General features: G+C 44.7%; 1 protein-coding gene across 2 annotated transcripts in view; it reads right to left on the bottom strand.

Annotated features, from left to right (window-relative positions):
- Nucleotides 1-310: 310 nt before the first annotated feature.
- The window catches only part of rab3gap2 (RAB3 GTPase activating non-catalytic protein subunit 2), a 41,686-nt gene continuing 14,462 nt past the window's right edge, over nt 311-27,534 (bottom strand). Inside the window, 30 exon segments of one of the 2 annotated variants that reach the window (NM_001127123.1) lie at nt 311-2,278; nt 3,325-3,483; nt 3,625-3,843; nt 4,203-4,292; nt 5,260-5,478; nt 5,773-5,847; nt 6,018-6,053; nt 6,514-6,584; nt 7,022-7,088; nt 7,562-7,668; nt 7,947-8,114; nt 8,459-8,687; nt 8,928-9,088; nt 11,727-11,832; nt 13,101-13,198; nt 14,146-14,359; nt 14,613-14,740; nt 15,527-15,617; nt 16,631-16,695; nt 17,837-17,919; nt 18,679-18,822; nt 20,551-20,767; nt 21,136-21,275; nt 21,670-21,759; nt 21,844-21,923; nt 22,055-22,203; nt 23,113-23,211; nt 23,600-23,699; nt 25,379-25,480; nt 26,437-26,512. In NM_001127123.1, coding sequence (NP_001120595.1) covers nt 2,135-2,278; nt 3,325-3,483; nt 3,625-3,843; nt 4,203-4,292; nt 5,260-5,478; nt 5,773-5,847; nt 6,018-6,053; nt 6,514-6,584; nt 7,022-7,088; nt 7,562-7,668; nt 7,947-8,114; nt 8,459-8,687; nt 8,928-9,088; nt 11,727-11,832; nt 13,101-13,198; nt 14,146-14,359; nt 14,613-14,740; nt 15,527-15,617; nt 16,631-16,695; nt 17,837-17,919; nt 18,679-18,822; nt 20,551-20,767; nt 21,136-21,275; nt 21,670-21,759; nt 21,844-21,923; nt 22,055-22,203; nt 23,113-23,211; nt 23,600-23,699; nt 25,379-25,480; nt 26,437-26,512 — 3,727 coding nt within the window. In that variant the 3' untranslated portion in view covers nt 311-2,134. 2 annotated transcript variants of the gene reach the window in all.

Genomic DNA, 27,534 nt, shown 5'->3' with positions numbered 1-27,534 from the left:
CTTACAGAAACAGATTGGAACTACTGGGGAATCGCTTCTCCAAGGGCCACACTGCTGGTGCAGCAAGGACTACTCTGTAGCTGCTGTAAGGGGAATAGACTTTAACTCCATGATAGGCACCTCTCCTTGCCTGACTTACCCTGCCCTACCCACCCCTCACTTCTTGGCTCCACCCTCCCAGGGTACAGTGAGACGGAGGAGGGTAGGTGGTACCGGCAGTAAGTGGGTCCTGTCCTGCCCCTCGGCAGCTGAAGGAAATGTAAACACAAAGGGGTTAATGCCCCACAGTAACAACAAACTGCACCATGTCTGCGTTACCATAATACTTTATTAATAGGAGTATTTGCAGCAGGACGAGTGTATAGGCAGTGGTACAAAGTGAGGAGTATCTGGGTCACTGTGAGCCCCAATCTGCGCTACGGCACAGGTCGCCATCTATACAATATACATGTACAAAGGGAAAGATCATAGCGCCAGAGCCTGCTGCTGCCGCCTACTGTAGCAATCACTAAAGGCAAAGTACATGGCTCTCCTATTTTGTAACAAGTCAGCGTTTCGTGTTATTGCCCAGCAGTTTCATAGGTGCCTCACAATAAGAAGCCAGGAGCAGCTTCCTGTAAGACCAGCTAGGAAAGTTACACAGGCAAAGGCAATTGGAAATGTCGCTAACAGGTGAGTGCGCTAGGAACACTTACCTCTGTAGGACAGCAGGCTCACAATGTCAGCATGATTGGCAGAATATCAGAGGCGGAGCTTAACGGATTATCTGGTTATTATTCATTATTTATGAACACAACTTATTGTCCAGTGCTGTGTGGGACAAAGGAGAATGCTGGCGTTTGTACTGGACAGTTTGGCGCAGGTTTCTTATCTGTATATGGACTGGGCATGACAAGGTAAGTTACACAGACAGACAAGTGCGCTCTTGGGTACTGTATTGTTATACAGTACCCAAGAGCGCACTTGTCTGACCAGGCCAGTGGGGAGGAGCACATTAATGGGCTGATATAGTCCTTTCCCAATAAGATTATTAATCCTGCCCAACCCCTGGCCTGATATTAGTTGTTAGGGAGTCCATTTAACTGACAGCTGGCTGAGGGGGTGCTGCCTGGTTCTGGAGGGGCAGAGGCTGCAGCTGTTAATGGCCTGACTCTGCAACCCATTGGGCCAAATCAGTGGCCCTTATCCAAGGGAGGTTTTAATCCTGCCCCACAGATAGGGGCCGGCTGTTTGCCCCACACACAGGGGCCGGCTGTTTGCCCCACACACAGGGGCCGGCTGTTTGCCCCACACACAGGGGCCGGCTGTTTGCCCCACACACAGGGGCCGGCTGTTTGCCCCACACACAGGGGCCGGCTGTTTGCCCCACACACAGGGCCGGCTGTTTGCCCCACACACAGGGGCCGGCTGTTTGCCCCACACACAGGGGCCGGCTGTTTGCCCCACACACAGGGGCCGGCTGTTTGCCCCACACACAGGGGCCGGCTGTTTGCCCCACACACAGGGGCCGGCTGTTTGCCCCACACACAGGGGCCGGCTGTTTGCCCCACACACAGGGGCCGGCTGTTTGCCCCACACACAGGGGCCGGCTGTTTGCCCCACACACAGGGGCCGGCTGTTGGCTGAGTTGGCTGCTAGGATTGGCCTGCGTTTGGTGATGTAACTAAGGGATATGTCATTTGATTTCTTGCTTTGCTCCCAGAATGAGAGAATCTGATTACAAATCGATGTTGGGCCTCATTAGGGGCTTTGGCACATACGGGGGGTTCTGGGGGCTGCTTGTGGGCAGGATTATTCCTTATGGGGAATGGCTGCGATGAGACACGAGTGCCGCTGCCCTAAGGGGCCTATTGCACGTAGTGATTCACGATGAAACTTTATGTATAAATCATAGATTGCAATAAATAAGGATCTCTGTGGGACAGAGCGACACGGAACATATATACTTGCATATTCATGATAGGCGAGACCTTATTGGCCGAGGATTAAAAGGAACGATGAGGAATTATGAACGCGGTGCTAGTGCCGACACTTATCTTACAAAAAGCCCTGAAACCCCAAAGCAACCGCTCTATCTTACATGCAGGAATCTCTTTCCCCGTCCCCCACCCCCAGGTCATGGCGCTAAGGCCAATCAAGACATGGCTTCCACAGCCTCTATCAGGTTTAAGGCAAGACTGTACTGGCCGTGGTTCTCAGGCAACAGTTCAACCACTTTATCCACGAGCTTTGCTGTAGCGTCGATTGGCACATTCGTGTTCTGCAGCTCCTGGGGGTCCTGAAATAGATGAAAGGATGTCATTTACTAGTACTGTACAGGTATGGGATCCCTTATCCAGAAACCCATTATCCTGAAAGTTCCGAATTATGGAAATGGAAATGACTCCATTATAAGAAAATAATTCTTATTTTTGAAAATGATTCCCTTTTTCTCTGTAATAATAAAACAGTACCTGTACTTGATCCCAACTAAGATATAATTACCCCTTATTGGGGGCAGAACAGCCCTATTGGGTTTATTTAATGGTTAAATGATTCCCTTTTCTCTGTAATAATAAAACAGTACCTGTACTTGATCCCAACTAAGATATAATTACCCCTTATTGGGGCAGAACAGCCCTATTGGGTTTATTTCATGGTTAAATGATTCCCTTTTCTCTGTAATAATAAAACAGTACCTGTACTTGATCCCAACTAAGATATAATTACCCCTTATTGGGGCAGAACAGCCCTATTGGGTTTATTTCATGGTTAAATGATTCCCTTTTCTCTGTAATAATAAAACAGTACCTGTACTTGATCCCAACTAAGATATAATTACCCCTTATTGGGGCAGAACAGCCCTATTGGGTTTATTTCATGGTTAAATGATTCCCTTTTCTCTGTAATAATAAAACAGTACCTGTACTTGATCCCAACTAAGATATAATTACCCCTTATTGGGGCAGAACAGCCCTATTGGGTTTATTCAATATGTAAATGATTTTTAGCAGACTTAAGTTATGCAGATCCAAATTATGGAAAGATCCCTTATCCGAAAAACCCCAGGTCCCGAGCCTTCTGGATAATAGGTCCCATACCTGTACTATAATGTTCTCTGGGAGGGGGTCCTACATCGGCAGCAGCATCTGTTTAGCGCAAGTGGTGCTGCTGTATTGTCTGTGGGAATTCCCATGCCCAGACAAGCAATATGGCGGCTCTCAGACAAGCAATATGGCGGCTCTCTGGTTTCCAGCATACAGTAAGGCCTACCTTACTACTATACTTTTGTGCTATAATAATGTAGTGACCGTTCCATGCTCCTCCCATCCCGCAGGCTCTTACCATTGCTTTTATCCACGTGCAGAGAGTGGGAGGAAGCCTTGCCAGTAGCTCCATGCCCTCCTTGGTTTGTGTGTGTAGCAGAGCGTATGCCAGGCGCTGCCCCGTGAGCACCAGTAGCTGAGACGCCAGCACCTCCTTGTCCAGTACTCGGAGAATGGCCTGCCAAGGAGACACAGCGAGAGGGATATTACCTACGTGCAAGGATACAGGCGCCATTCTGAGCTCTGGCCCGGATCCTAGACTGGCACATCCGTTACGGATACATTTCATTGGCCGAGCAGGACAGGAAGTCACACTCACCTCTTCCGCCAAGTGATCGAAGCCGTAGCTGTACAGCTCACACACGTAATGTCTCCATATTGTATCTTCATTCACTTGTAGGTGCCGGGCCAATCCCACAGCCAGCTCCGGCCAGTCCACTGACTTCTCGGGGATTTCGGCTGCAGAGTGCTCTGACTGGGTGGGCTCCTGAGTCTCCGCCAGCGTCTGGATGGCTGAACTGATCACCTTTAGCAAAAACTTGGGGCAGGAGAGAAGGAAATGTTATTATTTTGTGTGTTACTACTAAAATGCACAGAGATCTAATGTTCCATCTCATTCAGGTGCAAATATATGTGTGTGGGCCCTGTTACTGGCCGAACATCAGCCACTTATCAATCGGCAAGCTAAAGGATCCCATTGGGTGAGAACAGCATGATCCAGTTGGTGGGTCTGTATAGGCCCACATTATGGCTCCTTGGTTGGCATGGAGACCAACCAACTGTACCAGCCCTAAGGCACAGGGGACCAAACTGGGCAGCGATACCCTGACTGGGACACCCCCCCAGTGGAAGTGCTTATGGCTGAACAAGACTGAAGATGAGAAAGCACAGACATACCTGTTGCCGTAGGCTCACTAAACTCGGGTCCGCATCCCCGCTCGGCAGCAGCTGAATGGAGGTCAGATCTTTGAAAAATGCGTTTTTACCCTAAATATAAAAAAACAAACAATGCAGTTTTTTCTTTAAAGACAAACTCACAAACATGAGCATTTGACATTTTGCAATTTGGCCAAACTGTGATTGGTTGGAACATGGGCCACAATGACTGAGAGCCAGCTACAGAATGCTGCAGGCCAGTGACAAATGGAAATCATATCAATTTGGGCCAGTACTAATAACCCAGAGGAGCCAATCAGCATGTTACGTTTAGTAGATCTAAAGCAAAGCTTAACTACCCCATAAATGAACACTGCATGAGCAATAGTATCCAGACCCCTGACTGGCCAGGGGATTCATATGAAGTTGCCCCTCCCTTTGCTGCTATAACAGCCCCTCTGCTTCTGGGGAGGATTTACTTGGGCTCTGATGTTGGGGGATCAGGCTTGGCTCACAACCAGAATTCCAATTCATCCCAAGGGGGTTCAACTGGCTTCTCCCAATCCTATCTCAGCAACCCCATTCTGCAGGGATCTGGCCGGGGGGCATTATTGTGCTGTTATGGGGCTTCCCTAAACTGATGCCATGTAGCAGGAAGCATGGGATTGTCAGGAATGTCACTGGATGAAGCTGTGGCGCCATGAGTCAGCCATGATGGCTGCATACACATACTCCTGACCATACAGAGCACCGTTGGTGAGAATCAATAACTAGATTAGCCAGACTGACCTCTCCATTCAGCTTTTAGGGAGGTAAGAGGAAGGCTAACTGGTACAGACTGTAATGCCAGGGATCTCAGTGCCACCCATAGTCTGGCCAACAATCAGCAACGGGAACCCACAGCAGCAATGCAACGGAACCACTGCCAATCAGGGATCGGACTGCAGCCACAAAGGGGGTCTCCCAACTGCTCCGAGCACTAAAGGCCAAATATTCCTTGTGTGGCTCAAACCCAGCTCCTGAAACAGCAAGTGTGAGTGTGCAGATAACTTGTGCAACAAAGGGACACGGCACGTACCTTACTGTCATACAGCGCAAGAGGCTTGATGGATTTGAGGGAAAACCTCATGACTGAGTAGAGAATGGCTGAGAGGACAAACTGGTGCTCCACCAGCGGGTAGTGTATGTGCTTCTGTTCCAGAGCCAGTTCTACTATGGAGCTCGGACCTTCCATATTCACCCAGGAATCTTCCAGCTCCAGCAGGGGGGCCTGCATCTCCTCACTGCTAACGTCAGCCTTGGGAAATAAACAGCGCAAAGGTCACATGATGTCAGCGCTTAATGCCCCAGCATGCTTAGTGGTGTAAGGAGGTGAGCATTAAACCCACGGTAATTAAACATGGTAACAGCAGCAGGGTCAGTAGCCCCCTGAGCAATAACAGAGGCAAGGAAATAGCAATAAATACAGATTCATTCTTCTACTTCATATGGGAGAAAGCAATAAGAAGATAACACCCCCCCATATCCTCATGAGTTTATGTACAGAGTCGGGGGGATGGGGGGGTGGGTTACCCCTATCTGTCACCATTACCTCCATCATTGCCTGCAGGAGATCGGAGCAGCTCCCCAGGAAAGAGCCCATTGCCGTGTCGCTCATCCCCACGTCCTGGGAGAGGAAACAAAAGAGAATAAGGCTCAGGCAACTCATACACAGAAATCTCTCCCTAAATAACAAGTAAATCTGGAGCCCTCCATCACCCCCACTGCCCCCCATAGCCATTCATCCGACTGCCTCCTCTCCTCCAAAACAGGAGGAATCCTACGTGTGACACTTACCCTTCGGCACAGTCTGTCCTTGGGAGCTTTCCCAACCTACAGAACACAAAGCAGAGAGGGACTGTCAGTGCAGGATATACATCAGGGAAGCCCAGCCTGAGACGCAACTGATACAACTCCCAGCATCCTCCAGTCACAGGAATAGTGACAGTTGCACTGCACAACAGTAAAGGGGAGCAGGATGGACATCCCCGATGCCTCTACTTAAGTACCTAGTACGTAGGTGTTACATATGTTCTAGGTACTCCTAGCTAAATTAAAGGAGAAGGGAAGTTTAAATTACCTAGGGGGGCCAAATGTTAGTCGTCGCCCCCCCCCCCCACAGTGATAATAATTACTGGCCCAGGGTATCAGGTAAGTGATTACAGTCACTGCAGGGTGCCTAACATTTGGCACCCACCAGTGATTAAAGCTTAGTTTCACCTTTAATCCCAAAGGATGTTGTCTAATCACCATATGGGATTACAGTAGCGCCCCCCCAAAGGCCGGAGCTCACCTTATCTATGAGGTACGCAGCGGCAGAAAATCGCTTTATGATGAACGTGTTCCACATCATGAGAGAGAGCCCTGAGTGGAAAAACAGAAGGAAAGGAATAATCACCCATATCTGTGCCAGGGTGCAAGGCAAATTACTAATGGCAAACCGACTGTATGATGGGCATCCCTTCCCTACACAGAGGTGCAAACAGCCCCAATAAACTGACTGTCTATGGCATCTTACAGAAGTGCCTCTGGTATACGGCAGAACATACAGACTGCCAGTCTGGCCCAGATGGGCACCCATTCATCTCTTCTGCTAGAACTCCTGGGCTCCCAGTGAAAATGAGGTTTGGATGAGTAATTATCATCCTCGCATATAAGCAATATCGCCATTATCATCCTCGCATATAAGCAATATCGCCCCCTTCTGGAGAGACAAGCAAATACCCACAATACATATATGAGAGAGACACACACACAACTGGCAGCACGACACATAAACTGACTGTACTGACAGCACTCACCAAACTGCACGTGTGCATTGCTGATTCGCTTTAAGTGGTCGATAGAGCGAGCAAGGAACTGCACTTCCTGTGGAATGAATATAAGAAAGTAGTAAGAATGACATACACACTTGCATAATGCCAATACTAACAGCATTCTTTCTCATAGCAAAGCATGGCTGCCATCTTGGATTTGGTTCCTTTATGGCAGGGGTCCCCAAACTTTCTTACACAAGCACCATAAAAGTTCATGGAGGAGCCAAATAAAAGCTGTGATTGGCTATTAGGCAGCCCCTATGCACCCTATCAGCTTACAGGGGGCTTTATTTGGTAGGAAATCTTGTTTTTATTCAACCAAAATTCAAAAATAAATCCCTGGTTTGGGGGCACTGAGAGCAACATCCAAGGGGTTGGGCAGCCATTTTCATTCATTTTCAGATTTCATTACACTGTCCCTAAGGGAAATGGCACTTCTCTAATGCAGAGCCCTACAGTAACCCCCTGTTTGCACCAAACAAGCAGCAGGAGTACAAGGAAGGGAACGTGACTATCGGCCCCTACCTCTGGGTCTTTGTTCCACTGTAGCACGTACTCCCAGCAGCAGTGCGCGTGCAGCACGTCTAAATCCAGGCTCGATGGGAAATGCTGATAGGCTAAATAGAGCAGCGCTGAAGGGAAACAGAACAGAAACATTACCCTACAGAGACTGGCACCGAGGGGCCAGCAGGGGGCAGTGCTGTCGGCAGAGTAGAGAGCAAATCATGGCTCTGTATGAGAGTGCAGTGTTCTGCCCCCTGTAGGATATCATGTTCCATGGTTATGTTGGGTTGGTCACAGAGGCTAAATAACTCGCTCAGTGCTGCACTCAGCATCAGTGGCAATGCCAACAGGGAAAGTGGCACAAAGACAATGCACTTAATAACCAGGTCTGAGTGTTGTTTCCTACCTTGAATTTCCTCTGCGGCCACCTCGGCCTGGGACTCTGTACGTAGAACAATGGCGTTTGTTTCCATTGGGACCTGTTCCACCTCTCGTTTGGATTGGGCCTCCCTCAGCAAGTCAGGGCTGATGTCTTGTTTAAACACCCACTTGGCCAAAGTGTCAGCGACACCCCCTATGGGCACCACAAACAAATATGTAGCAAATTTTTGTTACTGTATGCTACAAAGATGGGTCACAATATTCCGGTAAAGCAGAGAAACACATTTTGATGCTGGACTATTTTATAAAAGCCCCCAAAGTGCAGCCATTTATTTACTAATCATGTGCAATAGGATTAGGGGTCTTGGTCCATTAGTACAAATGCTTGGCCATATTGATGTCTCTGGGTGCTTGGCAGGGTGCTAGAGCGTTGGAGAAGATGGCAGATGCCATATATTGTATTATTATGTATTATTGTATTGGGCTGTGAGGTGTGTTGGGCAGTGAGAGCGCCAGAGGCTGGCACAGCCCCCTTACCTTTCCCTCCCTCCAGGAGGTTTTTGACTGAGAGTCTGGGCAGTGGCTCAGCCTGCAGAGCAGATACCCGGGCACTGGGCCTGATTGCTTTACAGTGAAGCAGTGTCTGCAGAATCAGGCAATCCTCTAGCTGTTTCAGCAGCAGCTTCCAGTATTCTGTATCCAGAGAGAGGGCTTCCCAGGAGTCCGTCATTGACTCAACATCATCGTCTTGTCCTGAACTGGGGAACTAACAGAACAAACCAAAAGGATAAGGATGGGGATGCAATTCCCTACTGCGCCCACTCAGGAAGCAGCCCTGTGTAACCTGGCTCTCAATAAAGGGACCCACAGCTACACTAGGGTCTGTTAGAGTGCTTGAACACTTAGAGAGCATATGGACAGCTTACTGGTCTCCAGAGGAATGTGAGAGTATTACATACTCATATTTGTTACACACAAAATATGGAAAGTCTTTAAAGGCACATACCTTTCTCTCTGCCAGGGCATTGGTGATACTGGCAGCTACAGAGTGGCCAACGTGTGCGCACAATAAAGCTGCTCCATTGCTTGAGGACTGCACACAGGTTGTGCGCATTTGTTGCCACCAGGGGGAGACAGACTGAAGGTCCCAGGATTCATCAATGGCCACTAGGAACGGAACAGAAGCTCAGTACTGCTTGTCACTTACAGCTTGAAAGGTTGGCCACTAGGTGTCACTGCTGTACAATGTCATGTCGTTGCCTTAACAATAGCAAATAGGAGATGCAGCGGCGGCAAAACTATAACAGCTTTAGCCCATGCACTCTGAGTATCACTCATGTATTATAAGGGATAATGTACCCCCTACTGTAAATGATAAGGATATTAGCAGTCACTGAGGGGTTCTGTGCCCCCCATATAAAGGCACAAGGCTGCAGGCTGAGTTATACAGGGAACTCTGAGTATCACTCATGTATTATAAGGGATAATGTACCCCCTACTGTAAATGATAAGGATATTAGCAGTCACTGAGGGGTTCTGTGCCCATATAAAGGCACAAGGCTGCAGGCTGAGTTATACAGGGAACTCTGAGTATCACTCATGTATTATAAGGGATACTGTACCCCCTACTGTAAATGATAAGGATATTAGCAGTCACTGAGGGGTTCTGTGCCCATATAAAGGCACAAGGCTGCAGGCTGAGTTATACAGGGAACTCTGAGTATCACTCATGTATTATAAGGGATAATGTACCCCCTACTGTAAATGATAAGGATATTAGCAGTCACTGAGGGGTTCTGTGCCCCCCATATAAAGGCACAAGGCTGCAGGCTGAGTTATACAGGGAACTTGGAGTATCACTCATGTATTATAAGGGATAATGTACCCCCTACTGTAAATGATAAGGATATTAGCAGTCACTGAGGGGTTCTGTGCCCCCCATATAAAGGCACAAGGCTGCAGGCTGAGTTATACAGGGAACTCGGAGTATCACTCATGTATTATAAGGGATAATGTACCCCCTACTGTAAATGATAAGGATATTAGCAGTCACTGAGGGGTTCTGTGCCCCCCATATAAAGGCACAAGGCTGCAGGCTGAGTTATACAGGGAACTCTGAGTATCACTCATGTATTATAAGGGATAATGTACCCCCTACTGTAAATGATAAGGATATTAGCAGTCACTGAGGGGTTCTGTGCCCCCCATATAAAGGCACAAGGCTGCAGGCTGAGTTATACAGGGAACTCGGAGTATCACTCATGTATTATAAGGGATAATGTACCCCCTACTGTAAATGATAAGGATATTAGCAGTCACTGAGGGGTTCTGTGCCCCCCATATAAAGGCACAAGGCTGCAGGCTGAGTTATACAGGGAACTCTGAGTATCACTCATGTATTATAAGGGATAATGTACCCCCTACTGTAAATGATAAGGATATTAGCAGTCACTGAGGGGTTCTGTGCCCCCCATATAAAGGCACAAGGCTGCAGGCTGAGTTATACAGGGAACTCGGAGTATCACTCATGTATTATAAGGGATAATGTACCCCCTACTGTAAATGATAAGGATATTAGCAGTCACTGAGGGGTTCTGTGCCCATATAAAGGCACAAGGCTGCAGGCTGAGTTATACAGGGAACTCTGAGTATCACTCATGTATTATAAGGGATAATGTACCCCCTACTGTAAATGATAAGGATATTAGCAGTCACTGAGGGGTTCTGTGCCCCCCATATAAAGGCACAAGGCTGCAGGCTGAGTTATACAGGGAACTCTGAGTATCACTCATGTATTATAAGGGATAATGTACCCCCTACTGTAAATGATAAGGATATTAGCAGTCACTGAGGGGTTCTGTGCCCCCCATATAAAGGCACAAGGCTGCAGGCTGAGTTATACAGGGAACTCTGAGTATCACTCATGTATTATAAGGGATAATGTACCCCCTACTGTAACTGATAAGGATATTAGCAGTCACTGAGGGGTTCTGTGCCCATATAAAGGCACAAGGCTGCAGTCTGAGTTATACAGGGAACTCTGAGTATCACTCATGTATTATAAGGGATAATGTACCCCCTACTGTAAATGATAAGGATATTAGCAGTCACTGAGGGGTTCTGTGCCCATATAAAGGCACAAGGCTGCAGGCTGAGTTATACAGGGAACTCTGAGTATCACTCATGTATTATAAGGGATAATGTACCCCCTACTGTAAATGATAAGGATATTAGCAGTCACTGAGGGGTTCTGTGCCCATATAAAGGCACAAGGCTGCAGGCTGAGTTATTTATAACCTATTACTTACAGTAGATAACATTTTTCCCCATATCACAAGTTTGCAGACTAAGAAATAAGGTTTCTTAGCAGCTTTTGACTGAGAGCAGAAATATGTATATATATGCAGTACCAGGATCTGCACAATACATTCCTTTTATGATAAATGACTTGTGCAATTTTCCTGACAATGATACTTAAAACAATTGGGTTTCATTTCTGAGTTATCAAAATAAAAAAATCTATGTGCCGGGGAAGAGCTCTAAATGGCAGAGCAGAATGGCAGGATAAATAGGCTGCGGAGCTTACAGGGTGCTGTAGTTGTTATGTAACAGGGTGCTGTACAGTGACAAGAGGAAAGTAGGGTGACGTGTGTCACGCTAAAAAATGACTTTAAAAACACAAGGGGATCCTCGTCTTTCTATTCTTGTTTACAAGTTAAATGCAAATGTGCATTCTGACAGGAGCCCCATCTCCCGTCGCTCCGGCAGGGAGGGGGAATAAAAGGGAGAAGGTGCCTGATCTCACCTTTCATGTTGCTGAGCAGAGACAGCATGCTGTGCAGGCAGCGCAACCACTGCTTCTTGTCTGCCGTCTCTCGCTCTCGGGAAAGCCACACTTTCAGAAGCAGAGACTGGAATAAAGCAATAGAGAATATTAGCAAACCTGAGCTCCTTTGGCATCCGTCATGGATTCATTACTTATATAATATATATATAGAGAGAGAGAGACTGGCACTGCAGGGTGACATCCAGCCCACAGGGGGACACCCATATCATTCCATCCTTAAATGTAATGTAACCCCAATGCTGACTCTCCCCCTCCTCTCCTCAGTAAGGATACTTATACAAACTGCCAATCATGTGAGCCTCTTACTCTGCAACTCACTTTATTGCCAGTCTGAACACTCTTTAAATATGATTTGCTTTGAATTATCTTCCAGAAAGGGAAAATGTGAGCCTGGCACAGTGTATCAGCTGGAGGGATGGGACTGGGGCAGGGAAAGGGAGTGCTCATATTCAAGGGGAGGGGGTGGAAGGAAGAGCAAGGTATTGGGGCTCAGCAGATGAATAACGGGGGAAGATAAGCAGAAGAGATGAAAAGAGGCAGAATATAAATGGGGCAGGGGAGAGAAGACGAAAGAGGGGGAAGAGAAATTTAGAGCAGAATATAAGGAGAAGGGAAGATACAATGGAAATAAGCTGGGACACAGGTAACAAGAAATAGCGGAAGGGAAACAAAGGAGGGAAAGGCAAAGGAGAACCACTGAAGAAGGGGGGGGGGTACAGCTGAGCATATGGAGAGTGAAAAGAATTAGTAGAATGCATTAAAGGGGAACAGCTTCCGAACCAAAACTTGTTAAAGAGCCCCCACATAACACAGAAACCCCTAATATCACTATAATCTGTAAATCCAGCTGCAAAACAGTTCTTCTCTTTCTGCATCACTGAAATCCTGGCAGGGGAGGAGGGGCTAAAACATTGATGTTACAAATTGTAACACCTTCTCCACAGCTTACAGACAGCATGCAGGAACTACGTAACCCACAATGCATTGCACTGTGATGTTCCTTTCCTTATTGACATCACGTGCACAGGGAATTGTGGGATTGGGAGGAGGCAGGCTGAACCCCTCTGACATCTAAGTACAATAATATTTGGCCCTTTGTCTCTTGGATGGCACTTCCCTATGGCCTCAGTTCTGTTACTGACAATAAGCTGATAAGATAAGAGGCTCCAACAAAGAGGCAGAAGTCAGTAACATCAGCTGAAGGCAGAGATGGGGGGAGAGGGCAGCAGTTACCCCCAGCGGCAGTATGAAAGTTATATTCTGTGCCACTGTAAGCTCGCCCGCAGCATTCTAGCACAGCAGTCACCTGACAAGACTGGAGAGATATCCTACCAGTAAGAGCTGTGGGTTAAGCCCTGCTGACTCCAGGGTCTGACACATTTCCTGGGCGGAGCACTCGCCATGCAGACACTTCCAGAAGAAGAAACTGCCTGCAAAAAGAACAAAAACAGTAGCGAGTGAAGGCTGTGCGCAGAGATCAGACTGGCACCTATACGCTGACTGTCACTGGGATGGGTACTCACCATTTGACTCTTATGTGTCTGGCAACCTGGTGATTCATGTCATCTGCCTGCCCACCCACATAAAGGGTTTCATTGGACTGATCTGTACTTACCTAACACACCCAGAAGGAAGGTGCTTAAATCCTATTGGCCAGTCCACCTGATACAGTTTATCTGACTTTATGAAAATTTTAAGCCCTATTGGATGTTGACTGGGACAGGTGGTGATTTTACTCTCACTGAAAGGTCATTGAGTAGCCAATATGGTCGAGACTAAAGCTGGCCATACATGCTAAGATCTGCACGCTTGGCGAGGTCGGCAAGCCAGCGGATCTTCTCCCAATATGACCACCTACAGGTGGGCAATATTGGGCTAATTGGATCATTTGGCCCTAGGACCAAGGAATCGAATTGAAATGGTGGGCATAGGCGCCGTTGGTTTGGGGGCCGCATCAATGAGCCGATGTGGTCCCTGGTCCAACAGAAAAATCAAACCTGTCCGATTGAGATCTGTCTGATTTGAGACCAGATGTCAGTCGAGGAGGCCTGTCGTTCGTGCCCATACACAGGCAGATAAGTTGATGAATCGGTCTAAAAGACATTTCGGACATGCCTAGGCACCTTATAATCAAACACAGTTAGAGTGCAAGCTAAGAAACAAGGGGATGGGCTTTCTGACTATACATACGTCACAGCCATGGAATCCCTCTGGGTGAACCAACTGTGCTAGATTATACTGCTGGCTTGACTAGGATTGGCTGATTCAGATCTGGCTCTTGCTTCTAGCTGAACCTCATATTGTTACTATACCTTTCCAGGCATGAGAATGTGAGCAATGCTGTGCCCAGGGTTCCTGCTACAGAGTCAATACCTACCCAAAGCTATGTGCTCCTCTTCACTTATCTTCTTCACATTTATTGCATCCCTGTCACACTCTAGGTACTCCAAGAAGGTCTTTACAGGTAAGATGCTCCCTTCATCCTCAGCAAAGTGCACCCCTGCCCTGGGGATCCCCTGCTTGTAGTTCCTGATTAAACTCTGCACTCTGGCAAACTCATTCTCATCCAGGCGCAAGAGCTGGGCCAGTTCCTATAACAAAAGACAATGGCAGTGATCCCACAAGGATACCAGGACCTATGGAATACAATATCCTCAGAAAGAACCAAAATACAATACATTCTGCACTTAAACTGCTGCACGTGCCGACATTCTGTAGCTGCTTATTTCAAAGTGCTCCAGGCGGATATTGTTTCTTAGGGGCAGATTAAGTAATTTTGTAGTGGAACTTCATGGGGAAAAGTCAAAATGCTGTTCCCCAACATCACTGGATGCAGCCACTCACTTTATCTGAAGGGGAAGGGTCGCTCTCAGTAGCAACAGAACTGATCCTCTTTACAGATTCATAGAGATGCAGGAGCTTTAGTTTGTCTCTGCAGAAAGCCAGCAGATCCTCATCAACGGTTTCCAGCTCTGGGGGGAGAGAACACCAATATATTTACATACAGTACATAAGATAGACCCACACTTACCCCATCTACTGCTGCCCATATCCATGTCAGTGTCAGCCTATCAATGCCCTGATAACTCATGATTATTAATCACATGTCTCAAACCCTGCTGCTCTTCTTTCTTTTAAAAAATATCAGATGTGCCGATTGTTTAAAATCATGCACAGGTACTAAAGTGAATTAATACTAATTAATAATGTAATAATACCACAGTGGTATTTGGTTAGAAGCAGCATTTTCCATGGGCAGCAGAGGGGAGCTTGTTAATAGGAAAAGCTGATAAAAGTACATATAATATTACATAATAATCACTGGATACATTGAGCACATACACTGAGGGATGCTCAGAGACCACCAGAGCTGGGCAAGTAGGGATGCACAGAGTCCAGAATTCACCTGGGATGCAGCCGAATAGCAACAAATAGGAACAAAATCAGCCTGTGTACCCCCCACCTTAGGGCTCAGTTATTACAGGAGTTTTAGCATGCAAAGCCCAGCCCCCAACATACAATAGCATGGGCCCTGCCCCTACACTGACTGCTAGTCAGCCATGATGCATGACTCTAATATATAGACTGGAGGGCCCCGTATTGTTTCTTTTTATCATTTACTATACTTGTGTTCCCTCAGTGTTTGCTGCAATCTCATACAATGAATGATATACAATATACACATTAACAGAAGTTGGGTAGAAACATAAAACAAAGAGAATAATCATTACATTGATGTTGTAATGGGGATAATATACCTTGGTTTTTAAGAGAATCCATTAGAGTCTGTGTGATGCTGGTGAGCGAGGAGAAGGGCACGCGGTCGCTGGCGAGTATGCGCTCTAACGCCTGTCAGATACGGCAATAAGAATTGTTAGCAGCTCGCGCTACTCCCAGGGAGTCATATTCACGCACACTGATTATAATCCCTACAGGGGTCGTTCTTATTGATATACCATTAAATTATCTCACAAGCAGATTCATAGCATTGTTACATTGGGAACTTCTCTGGTATGTGTATGGGATCCATCATCCAGAAACCCATTCATTTTCCATAGACTCCATTTTAATCATATAATTACAATTTTTTTCTAATGATTCCCTTTTCTCTGTAATAATAAAACAGTACCTGTACTTGATCCCAACTAAGATATAATTACCCCTTATTGGGGCAGAACAGCCCTATTGGGTTTATTTCATGGTTAAATGATTCCTTTTTCTCTGTAATAATAAAACAGTACCTGTACTTGATCCCAACTAAGATATAATTACCCCTTATTGGGGCAGAACAGCCCTATTGGGTTTATTTAATGGTTAAATGATTCCCTTTTCTCTGTAATAATAAAACAGTCCCTGTACTTGATCCCAACTAAGATATAATTACCCCTTATTGGGGCAGAACAGCCCTATTGGGTTTATTTAATGGTTAAATGATTCCCTTTTCTCTGTAATAATAAAACAGTACCTGTACTTGATCCCAACTAAGATATAATTACCCCTTATTGGGGGCAGAACAGCCCTATTGGGTTTATTTAATGGTTAAATGATTCCCTTTTCTCTGTAATAATAAAACAGTACCTGTACTTGATCCCAACTAAGATATAATTACCCCTTATTGGGGGCAGAACAGCCATATTGGGTTTATTTAATGGTTAAATGATTCCCTTTTCTCTGTAATAATAAAACAGTACCTGTACTTGATCCCAACTAAGATATAATTACCCCTTATTGAACTAATTGGAGGCAGTAAGGATAATCTCCTTGATCATGATTTACATCATAAATAAAATTGCATCAAACCCTGTCCCTCTCACAGCCCCACTCTGAATGGTCAGATATTTTTCATGGGAAAAGTTACATACCTGCTTCTTAGTCGCTGGATATTTAATATCTAAAATAATTTCTTTTGCTTCGGTTTCCAGGCGCTCTAGAAGAGAACAGGATTTAGACACAATTTTGAAATACAGATAAAAAAAGAAAAGTTAAACTGACGGATTTTCACAGCAGTTCATGATAAATGGCTCAGAAAATATAATTTATACACTTACCGTTACATCCCACACAGGAGACCAATGGGGTACATCTCTATCCTCTAGGAGACTGGACAGTTGAATAACATAGAGAAAAGGGGGCGTGCTTTGTAGCCCGACTTTTGACCTCAGTTGGTACCAAGTATCCGAACACAAGGAGAATAAGAACAAGAGAACTATTTCAACTGAAGGATGGAGCTTTACCCCCATTGGTCTCCTGTGACGCCCTGGAAGTTGTACAAAAGCCAAACCCCTATTCGCTATTAATCTTGGAAGTTCTGGGGATGGCCCAGTACTGAGAAGGGAAAGGTGGTAGAGAAAATATCACACTTTAGTGGTCCAGATGATACACAAGTCCTTCAGTATCAACCCCCATAACATATTTAAGTGGATAGGAACATTGCTACATTTTTACCCACGATGCTCTAGATTGGAACACCCTTGAGTGTTGGCTGTACATGCCCAGATCCCCTCAATTGCTGAGATTGCAAAACATACATACCTTGGCCACCCAAGCTTTTATCATCACTATTATGGAAATTAACTGGGTGATGTCATAAGAACCTTACTGTGTCACTGTTTAGAAACTGAACATTTTTTTTTACTAAACATGAGGGGCTTTTGGGTGGACACTGGCGAAAAGGCCAGGGTGCGAAACTTCAATTTTTATTTATCTTTCCAGTCATGCCCTTTCCTATTGATCTTTCACTGAAACCTCTACTGGTTGCTGGGGGAAAATGGACCCTAGCAATAAGACATCTGCAGAATTTCATATCTAAAATATCACATTTGCCTACAATGAAAAGTGCTGAAGTCATCACAATTTGTACCCTGTAACAGTGAGAAAATACAGAGAACTGTCAGTGACTACTTATCATTAGAAATAACCGGAATTTACCAAGAAATACATATTTTGGGCCACAGTTATTATGTCACATATATTATAATGTTTTGTGCTTGTGCACGATTGCCATCATTCAATTCCATATATGTGAATATCCAATAATGACCCCCTGTAGGAAACTGTATTGGAATTACCGTGATCTGGGACTTTGGCTTTTAGCAGCATTGAAAGTTTTTTAACTAAGTGCATATCCTTCGCTCTTTCACATTTCTTATCCCTGAAAAGCAAAAGAAGACGATATTGGCCTTTGAAGGCGGCAAACACAAAGCAAATAACGGAAAAACACGATGAAAAGGAAGATACATTTTCTGCTTGTGACTTCAAGCAAAGGTAGGAAATAGTTTGTTACACTAAATAAACAGAAATGTGTGTGTCTAGTGGCCACTCAAACCTGCACTCAAACCAACACTCAAACCAGCACTCAAACCAACACTCAAACCTGCACTCAAACCAACACTCAAACCTGCACTCAAACCTGCCTGATCGACACCGGCCCAATGTTAGGCCAGATATCAGTTGGGCAGGGCGGTCAGGGGGGCCCCATACCCAGAGAGAAATATGGATAGAAATAGAAAGGTCAGAGAGTTAACCCTTGTGGGGTACGCTACCAATGCCTTGTAAGAGATGGGTTACAACATCAGGCTACTTTGGAAGGTATTTTAAAGGGGAAATCCACCCAAACAGCCTTCAGCCTGCATCCTCCCAATCCCTCAATGCCCTACTGCACACGTGATGTCAGTAAGGGAAGGCACATCCCAGTGCAATGCATTGTGGGTTATGTAGTTCCTGCATGCTGTCTGTAAGCTGTGGAGAAGTTGTTACAGTTTGTAACATCAGTGTTTTAGTCCATCCTCCCCTTCCAGGGTTTCAAATGATGCAGAAAGGGAAGAACTGTTTTGCGGCTGGATTTCAGCATATAAAAATGGTATTTATTCCTACTTTTGGAAGGAAAGGAGAGCCACTCGGTTCCTCTTACCTCAGGGCCAGGTGGAAGGGGATATTCACTGTCCTTACGTTTCCAGACACCGGGTCAATAAGGCAAATCTGGTAGGTTTGGGGTTGCCAGCCCTGGCTGGTCACATTATTCAGTCCCATTATTTTATAGCCAGGATACAGCAACCTGCAAGAATCACAATAGTTTTATACATAAAAAGCTGAATTGTGTGTAAAACAATGGAAATTACATGGGCAGATTTCAGTTTCAGATCTGGGTAATTCTAAGGCCAAACCCCTTAATTTGTACAAAGAGAAATTCTTAATTATTTGAGCAATTTTTGCCTTACTGATGATTTGTTTTGCACCTCTCCAGCTTGGGATTGAAGCTGCTTCCTGGTTGTTAGAAATCCAGCAAGTATTTTGAATCTGAATTCTGATTGGTTAGCATGGTTCACTGTATTTGTTCAAATGTATTCCCTGTAAGCTTGCCGGAAGCAGCTGGATGAGAGCGTGGCGTAGAGTTATGGCACAGAAAATTATTTCTTACACCTTAGAACAAAAGTAATGCCAGCACAGACCTGCCAACCATATTAGATTCAACTATATTTATAATAAGGCAAGGGGCTTGGTAAGGCCAAACAATGGTCCAGATTAGTTTTACTGGTGGTTAACATCTCAGGTATTCCCCTTTGCTAAGCGCCAATAAACCAGAGCATCTCTGTACAGCCTGTACAGAGAGATACCATAAAACTATGGCAGCATAGGGATTCCCCTGTACTAAGCACAATTCAGCAGGAACAGCCCCCTAAGTTTGCTCATAGCCTGTACAGAGAGATACCATAAAACTATGGCAGCATAGGGATTCCCCTGTACTAAGCACAATTCAGCAGGAACAGCCCCCTAAGTTTGCTCATAGCCTGTACAGAGAGATACCATAAAACTATGGCAGCATAGGGATTCCCCTGTACTAAGCACAATTCAGCAGGAACAGCCCCCTAAGTTTGCTCATAGCCTGTACAGAGAGATACCATAAAACTATGGCAGCATAGGGATTCCCCTGTACTAAGCACAATTCAGCAGGAACAGCCCCCTAAGTTTGCTCATAGCCTGTACAGAGAGATACCATAAAACTATGGCAGCATAGGGATTCCCCTGTACTAAGCACAATTCAGCAGGAACAGCCCCCTAAGTTTGCTCATAGCCTGTACAGAGAGATACCATAAAACTATGGCAGCATAGGGATTCCCCTGTTATAAGCACAATTCAGCAGGAACAGCCCCCTAAGTTTGCTCATAGCATGTACAGAGAGATACCATAAAACTATGGCAGCATAGGGATTCCCCTGTACTAAGCACAATTCAGCAGGAACAGCCCCCTAAGTTTGCTCATAGCCTGTACAGAGAGATACCATAAAACTATGGCAGCATAGGGATTCCCCTGTACTAAGCACAATTCAGCAGGAACAGCCCCCTAAGTTTGCTCATAGCCTGTACAGAGACATACCATAAAACTATGGCAGCATAGGGATTCCCCTGTACTAAGCACAATTCAGCAGGAACAGCCCCCTAAGTTTGCTCATAGCCTGTACAGAAAGATACCATAAAACTATGGCACATAGGGGTTCCCCTGTACTAAGCACAATTCAGCAGGAACTGCCCCCTAAGTTTGCTCATAGCCTGTACAGAGAGATACCATAAAACTATGGCAGCATAGGGATTCCCCTGTACTAAGCACAATTCAGCAGGAACAGCCCCCTAAGTTTGCTCATAGCCTGTACAGAGAGATACCATAAAACTATGTCACATAGGGGTTCCCCTGTACTAAGCACAATTCATCAGGAACAGCCCCCTAAATTTTCTCATAGCCACTGCCATGTTTTCTTTAACACATTAGAGAAAAACAAAATACTCACCTGCAGTGTTTTCCCACGTTAAATGCTCCTACTCGAGGGCCTTGCTGAGTGCTCCACACTTCAAGAATACCCCTCCTGGGGGCATAAATAACCAGAAACTGGGCCACCCGACTTGGTCCTTTTACATTCTGAAATGGAGAGTGATGTCCTCTCTCAGACTCTCTTTCATGCAGGTCCTCCACAATCTGCATCCATCCCACCTGGGCATCACGGTAGCCTTTCAATAATCATAAATCGCATAGGTCAACAGCTAGTGGAAGAATAATGGCAGCACCCTAAATGATATACCAAATGTAGCCGGATACTGATCAATGGGTGTATTTATCAAACTGTGAAAAGAGCTCAACACACTTCACCAAGTGCTCTTCTATATTATTCATTTCTATGGGAAGAGGATTTATCAAAGTGTGAGCTCTCACTTTCAACCACTGATAAATATGCCCCAAATATCCAGAAATGGACAGAGGTGCAATTCACTCTGCCCAGCTGTTATGCTCAAGGGCCACACTTTGATAAATCTGCACCAATGACTCTGCATCAATTATAAGCACCCAGTCGATTATTTCGATGCCACTGCTATTATACCTTTCCACATTCTAATTGCAATGCCTCTTCCTACATCCAACAGAATCACTCGGCCAAAGTCATCGGTTACAGCAGCCAACGTGTTACAGGGGGAAAGACTGACTCTCTCCCCATGGCGCCGGGAATCCGGAAGCCCAAATCTGACAAAAAAACATGAGGAAAAGAGAAAATGTTCATAATGAATAATTCACATCTCACAGTAAATAACATATTTACACAGGGCAGCACCCCCCAAACAGTCCTGCTTCCTTTATACTGGATGCTGGGCAAGCCCAATGTTTCAGTGTGAATTTAATAAAGTGAATACTGTAATGGCAGCTTATGGAAGGGAGGGATGTATTTACACAGCTCTTTATCAACATTTGACCCTGTTTATCAGGCAGGGATGGAAGGAGTAGTTCAGGGAAACACAAAATATGTTTACATTAATGCTTTATAAAAAGCAAATGTCCCTTTGCTTATCACTGAGCAATGGGACAAATAGGTGTATTGCGGAATTTCTTGGCTTCACCTATATACCTGTATATGCCTTACCTTACAGCCAGAGGATTGGCGGGTTCTACTTTGGGTTTCTGCTTCTGCTGAGGCTCTTCTTCATGTTTACTCTTCCAGCCGAGCCACCCGCTGAAAGAAAGAAAGGGGAAAGCCATGAGTTGGCTGAGTTACATCTAGCCATGGTGCTTGCCCGAGGCTCATTATTCACAATACCTGGCAGCGCTGAAAAGGGCAGACGTGAGTTTGCTGGCGACGGCAAGAGCCACGTGAGATAATAATGGCTGCGTACTTCCCTGCAACGGCAAACACACAGTTTTTCTATCATGAAAAGGAATAAAAAAAAAATACAAATGTCTAAATTCTAGAGCTTCCCAATTGCAAGTGAAAGATCACTGCTATAGCGCATCAGCAGCACCCTACTAACCTCCAAAGCAAAAAAGAACCCAGTGAAAGGATTGGATCCCACGGTAATGTACTGAGACATGGTGGGCGGGCTGCTCTTTATGGCTGCATTAAAGCCACCTAAAATAGAAGCAGTCTTCATCTGATCAAATGGGGATAATGCCATGACACCTAGATGGAAAATAAAAGCAGATAAGTTAAATGCTTAGTATTGTTAAGGAAACAGATTGTGTAAAGGTGTATCGTTAGGTCGGGGGTTATACTAATTATCTATTCTAGGAATACCCTACATGGCATAGTATTATATTATCTCTCTGTACAGACTATAAGCAAACTTAGGGGGCTGTTCCTGCTGAATTATGCTTAGTACAGGGGAATCCCTATGCTGCCATAGTTTTATGGTATCTCTCTGTACAGGCTACGAGTAAACTTAGGGGGCTGTTCCTGCTGAATTGTGCTTAGTACAGGGGAATCCCTATGCTGCCATAGTTTTATGGTATCTCTCTGTACAGGCTACGAGTAAACTTAGGGGGCTGTTCGTGCTGAATTGTGCTTAGTACAGGGGAATCCCTATGCCGCCATAGTTTTATGGTATCTCTCTGTACAGGCTATGAGCAAAATTAGGGGGCTGTTCCTGCTGAATTGTGCTTAGTACAGGGGAATCCCTATGTGCCATAGTTTATGGTATCTCTCTGTACAGGCTATGAGCAAACTTAGGGGGCTGTTCCTGCTGAATTGTGCTTAGTACAGGGGAATCCCTATGCTGCCATAGTTTTATGGTATCTCTCTGTACAGGCTATGAGCAAAATTAGGGGGCTGTTCCTGCTGAACTGTGCTTAGTACAACCAGAGTTTAAGGCTATCGTTTGGTCCCTTACAAAGCACAAAGGCAGTCAAGACAGAAGCCTTGATAAACCGGATGCTACCAGCTATAGGATGCTAATACACAGTATCGTCTGTTGTTCTGTTCTGACTGTACATGTATATTTCCTAGAATATAACCCGCACCTGGGAAACTGTATGTTTATACATGTGGATGCAGCCCAGTTAAATGCACTTAGCAGTAATATGAGCGACTCACCGACACTGGCATGGTCAACAATTCTGTCCACATCTTGCAGTCCCCACTTCTTGTAGGCCAGCGGTGGGGGCTGAACATTCTCACTGCCCGATGCTGCGGCTATTTTAAAAGCAAGGAATATCATCATTAGGGGAAAAAAGGAGAAGGAAAAACACAATCATTTCTTTAATAAGAAAGATCCCTGATTATAATGGGCATCTTTATCCTAATAATTTAAGAAATGGGGGAGGGTGAGATGAGGCAATTAGTCAGACTCAGCATGCATCCGCTGGATGGAATCTCCCTCCCACACAAACACACTAATTCCATGGCAACATCTCTACAAGGGGACTCGGCAGTAACTTATATTAATAAATACAGCAGCCCCCACATACTGATTATTTTGGAAAATCAGAGGGTCTGTGTTTTAAAGCTGCCTTTATTTCATGTAAAAGGGTTCCAATGAAGCCCGATCAATAGCGGAACAAATGAAACAGCTGCCCCTTACCTCTTGCTACCTGATTGCGACATGCCCTGAGCGACTGGAAGAGGCTGAATCCATCAATGGTAACGACTGCAGACGGATACAATAAGCTCATTTCTTCATGCTTTATAAAGACAAAGAATGTAAAAAATATATATATAAGTACAAGTGCATAATTATAATATATTAATACACAAGATAAACTGCTATTTCTGTTATATTTTTACTAAGCTTTTATTTACACCCTTTAAGCTAGTGATTTCCCATTGTGGCTCTCCACTCCAGGTGGAAATACTGCATTCTGGGACTTGAAATCAATTTACTTTCCAGAGAATCTGTGCACCAACCACAGAGCGGTAGGTGTTGATCCTCACCCAACCAAAAAATCCCATATCCTTCAGGGAACTCAGACACTGAATAGGAAATGGGAAGCATAGTTAAGTGCAAAAACACTGACACCACTTGCACAAATCCTAAAGCAACCAATCAGAAGCTTGCTTTTATTGGGAAGAATCCTTGTCCCTCTTGTGCCTCTTAACATGTGGCACATAATCTTGGTAACTGTATATTTTTTTAATCTATGTTTTATTTGTTCCCTAAGTCTGTACTACTGATGTAAATGTATTGGACCCATTATCCAGAATACTTGGGGACTTGGGGTTTTCCAGATAACGGGTCTTCCTCTAATTTGGATATCAATAACTTTAGTCTACTAAAATTCATTAAAACATGAAATAAACCCAATAGGGCTGTTCTGCCCCCAATAAGGGGTAATTATATCTTAGTTGGGATCAAGTACAGGTACTGTTTTATTATTACAGAGAAAAGGGAATCATTTAACCATGAAATAAACCCAATAGGGCTGTTCTGCCCCAATAAGGGGTAATTATATCTTAGTTGGGATCAAGTACAGGTACTGTTTTATTATTACAGAGAAAAGGGAATCATTTAACCATTAAATAAACCCAATAGGGCTGTTCTGCCCCCAATAAGGGGTAATTATATCTTAGTTGGGATCAAGTACAGGTACTGTTTTATTATTACAGAGAAAAGGGAATCATTTAACCATTAAATAAACCCAATAGGGCTGTTCTGCCCCCATTAAGGGGTAATTATATCTTAGTTGGGATCAATTACAGGTACTGTTTTATTATTACAGAGAAAAAGGAAATAATTTTTAAAAGATAGAATTATTTGATTGAAATGGAGCCTATGGAACATGGCCTTTTCATAATTCAGATAACGACTTTCTGGATAACAGATCCCATACCTGGACAGTAAAATGTGCATTCCCTACAATTTCCCTGCATGTAAAACTACTTTCATTAAAGGTACTTGTGTCAAAATGCACTTGTTGCACCTTCGTATAGTTCTCTGTGCCACTCAGAACCTCCTGCGTCCCATTACGAACGGACACAAGAAAACCCTGGAGCTGCTGACAGCTCTTGACCAGAGGACAGCCCCAGGATTCCAAGGAAGGCGGCACAAACTGAGGGCATTTGGCAACTCGCTAAAGGCCTTTAAAACGAGTATTTTATAATGTTAAAATGAGAGACAAATATCTGATATGTCCTAGCTGATGCAATCGGTGCATCCATAAACTTGGTTGCACCAAATGTTACAAAATAAATATATATATTACTAAAAGAATGAGGTAAGCCACGGTGCTGACAAGGAGAGATTCCTTTGCTTTAGATCAGATATTGCCATGTTAGGGTGCATGAAATATGCTTATTCCAAAACTGATAGATTTGCCAATATAACTCAGTCATGCAAGAAAGACCAATACTGTCCATTTATTACCTGTTCTGTGACGCCAGGATGCCTGGGAACCTCATAGGTCCTGCATTTAAGCTGAAGGACGGCTTCTTGATTTAAGAGCTGAGAAAGAAGCAATACCCCGCTCTACAGAGAAGTAAGAAGTGAAGGTTCAGATAGGTATGTGTTCAATATTATTACAAAAAAAGGAAAAACTTACAGATCAAACAAACTGTAATAGGGGTTTGCATATTAAAACATATAGGGGCTTATTTATTCATTTTCGAGTTTGTGAATTATACAGAGAGCTAGAATCTCAGCCATAAAGCAGGGCAGGACTGCTGCTTACAATGGGGGGATCAGATAGGATCTGTGCCACTGTGACAGAATGCTCTGTTATACAGATAGCTAGAATCTCAGCCATAAAGCAGGGCAGGACTGCTGCTTACAATGGGGGGATCAGATAGGATCTGTGCCACTGTGACAGAATGCTCTGTTATACAGATAGCTAGAATCTCAGCCATAAAGCAGGGCAGGACTGCTGCTTACAATGGGGGGATCAGATAGGATCTGTGCCACTGTGACAGAATGCTCTGTTATACAGAGAGCTAGAATCTCAGCCATAAAGCAGGGCAGGACTGCTGCTTACAATGGGGGGGGATCAGATAGGATCTGTGCCACTGTGACAGAATGCTCTGTTATACAGATAGCTAGAATCTCAGCCATAAAGCAGGGCAGGACTGCTGCTTACAATGGGGGGATCAGATAGGATCTGTGCCACTGTGACAGAATGCTCTGTTATACAGATAGCTAGAATCTCAGCCATAAAGCAGGGCAGGACTGCTGCTTACAATGGGGGGGGGGGGGGGGTCAGATAGGATCTGTGCCACTGTGACAGAATGCTCTGTTATACAGATAGCTAGAATCTCAGCCATAAAGCAGGGCAGGACTGCTGCTTGGCGAATGAAAGAAAGAAGACTTAACAATTTTTTACTATTTATTCATTGGAATTTGAGACAATTCTAAAAGAATGGATAACTATTTGCCTTTTTATTTGTTGAGTAAATTTTGTCAAAGGACTACAGAGCCACCATCCAGCTTACCTCGGTGTAGAAGCGGACATATCCAGATGTGAACCCAAATACAATGCAGGTCCAGTCAGGGCGCCCTGTAGAACTCCTGTACAACAATATAAATGTGTAAATAGCAAGAGAAAACTCCCAACACCCAGACACAATTTCTTCATACAAATGCTTTAATGACAATTTACTATGCAACTATCAAGTCTTTTTACTCTGCTTATTACGCCTGCTGGTAATTGACTGAAAGCCTCTGCTGCTTTCATATCTCATGGCATATCACTCACAGCTTTGCTTCCAGCCAGTTTGGCAGGTCCACATTAAAAACCTTTTGCCTTTTATATGGGGGTTTAAAGAAGCAGCCTCTGGCATATACTGACTAATACCTAGCTCTGTTTTATGCAGCAAGTTCGCCATTTATCCTGCCTCATCAATAGCTGAATGAGCCCCTTTTATATATGAATAAGGGATCGTTTTGAGGCCATACAAGCACCATGAGGCTGCAGAAATTTGGGCAGTCAGTATATGCCCATGTTTGGGCACTAAATCGCGTGTATTTATAGATTACAATTGGCTGTCTAATACCTGAAAATGTAATTTCACACTCATTGATGCGGTCCTCACTCAGGCTTTTCCTATCCCCTTCATTGCCCTAGGGCCAAATGATCGCATTAGCACGATATCGCCCACCCAAGTAGGCATATTGGGGGAAAGATTTGCTGTTTGGCGACCTTGCTAAAGGAGCAAATCTTACCATGTATGGCCACATTTATCCATTCGCTTTCCTCTTATATTGTGTTTCCTGTATTACGCAGCCCTGTGCTACATATTCCTGGAAACCATTTAGATGCAATTACCAACTGGGCTTCCAGGAAAATCCTAGTCCTCGCACTAGTGATGGCGATGCCGCAGTTGTACGGCTTTATTAAAGGCTATGGAAGCCAGTCAGAGTTGATGAATAATATCAGGCCTGGAATACATCGCTCACCGTGTAACAAATAACACACACTGTGAGATTATGAAGAGACTTTCCTATGCGCATATATTTGCATTTTAACAGAACTTATCAGTTTTATGCAGATTGCATCAGATGAACTAAACGATAGGCAGATATTCAGTTAC

Source organism: Xenopus tropicalis, chromosome 5 (assembly GCF_000004195.4).
Source record: "Xenopus tropicalis strain Nigerian chromosome 5, UCB_Xtro_10.0, whole genome shotgun sequence".
Taxonomy (NCBI): Eukaryota; Metazoa; Chordata; class Amphibia; order Anura; family Pipidae; genus Xenopus; species Xenopus tropicalis.
This window is presented reverse-complemented; position numbering and strand designations above follow the sequence as displayed.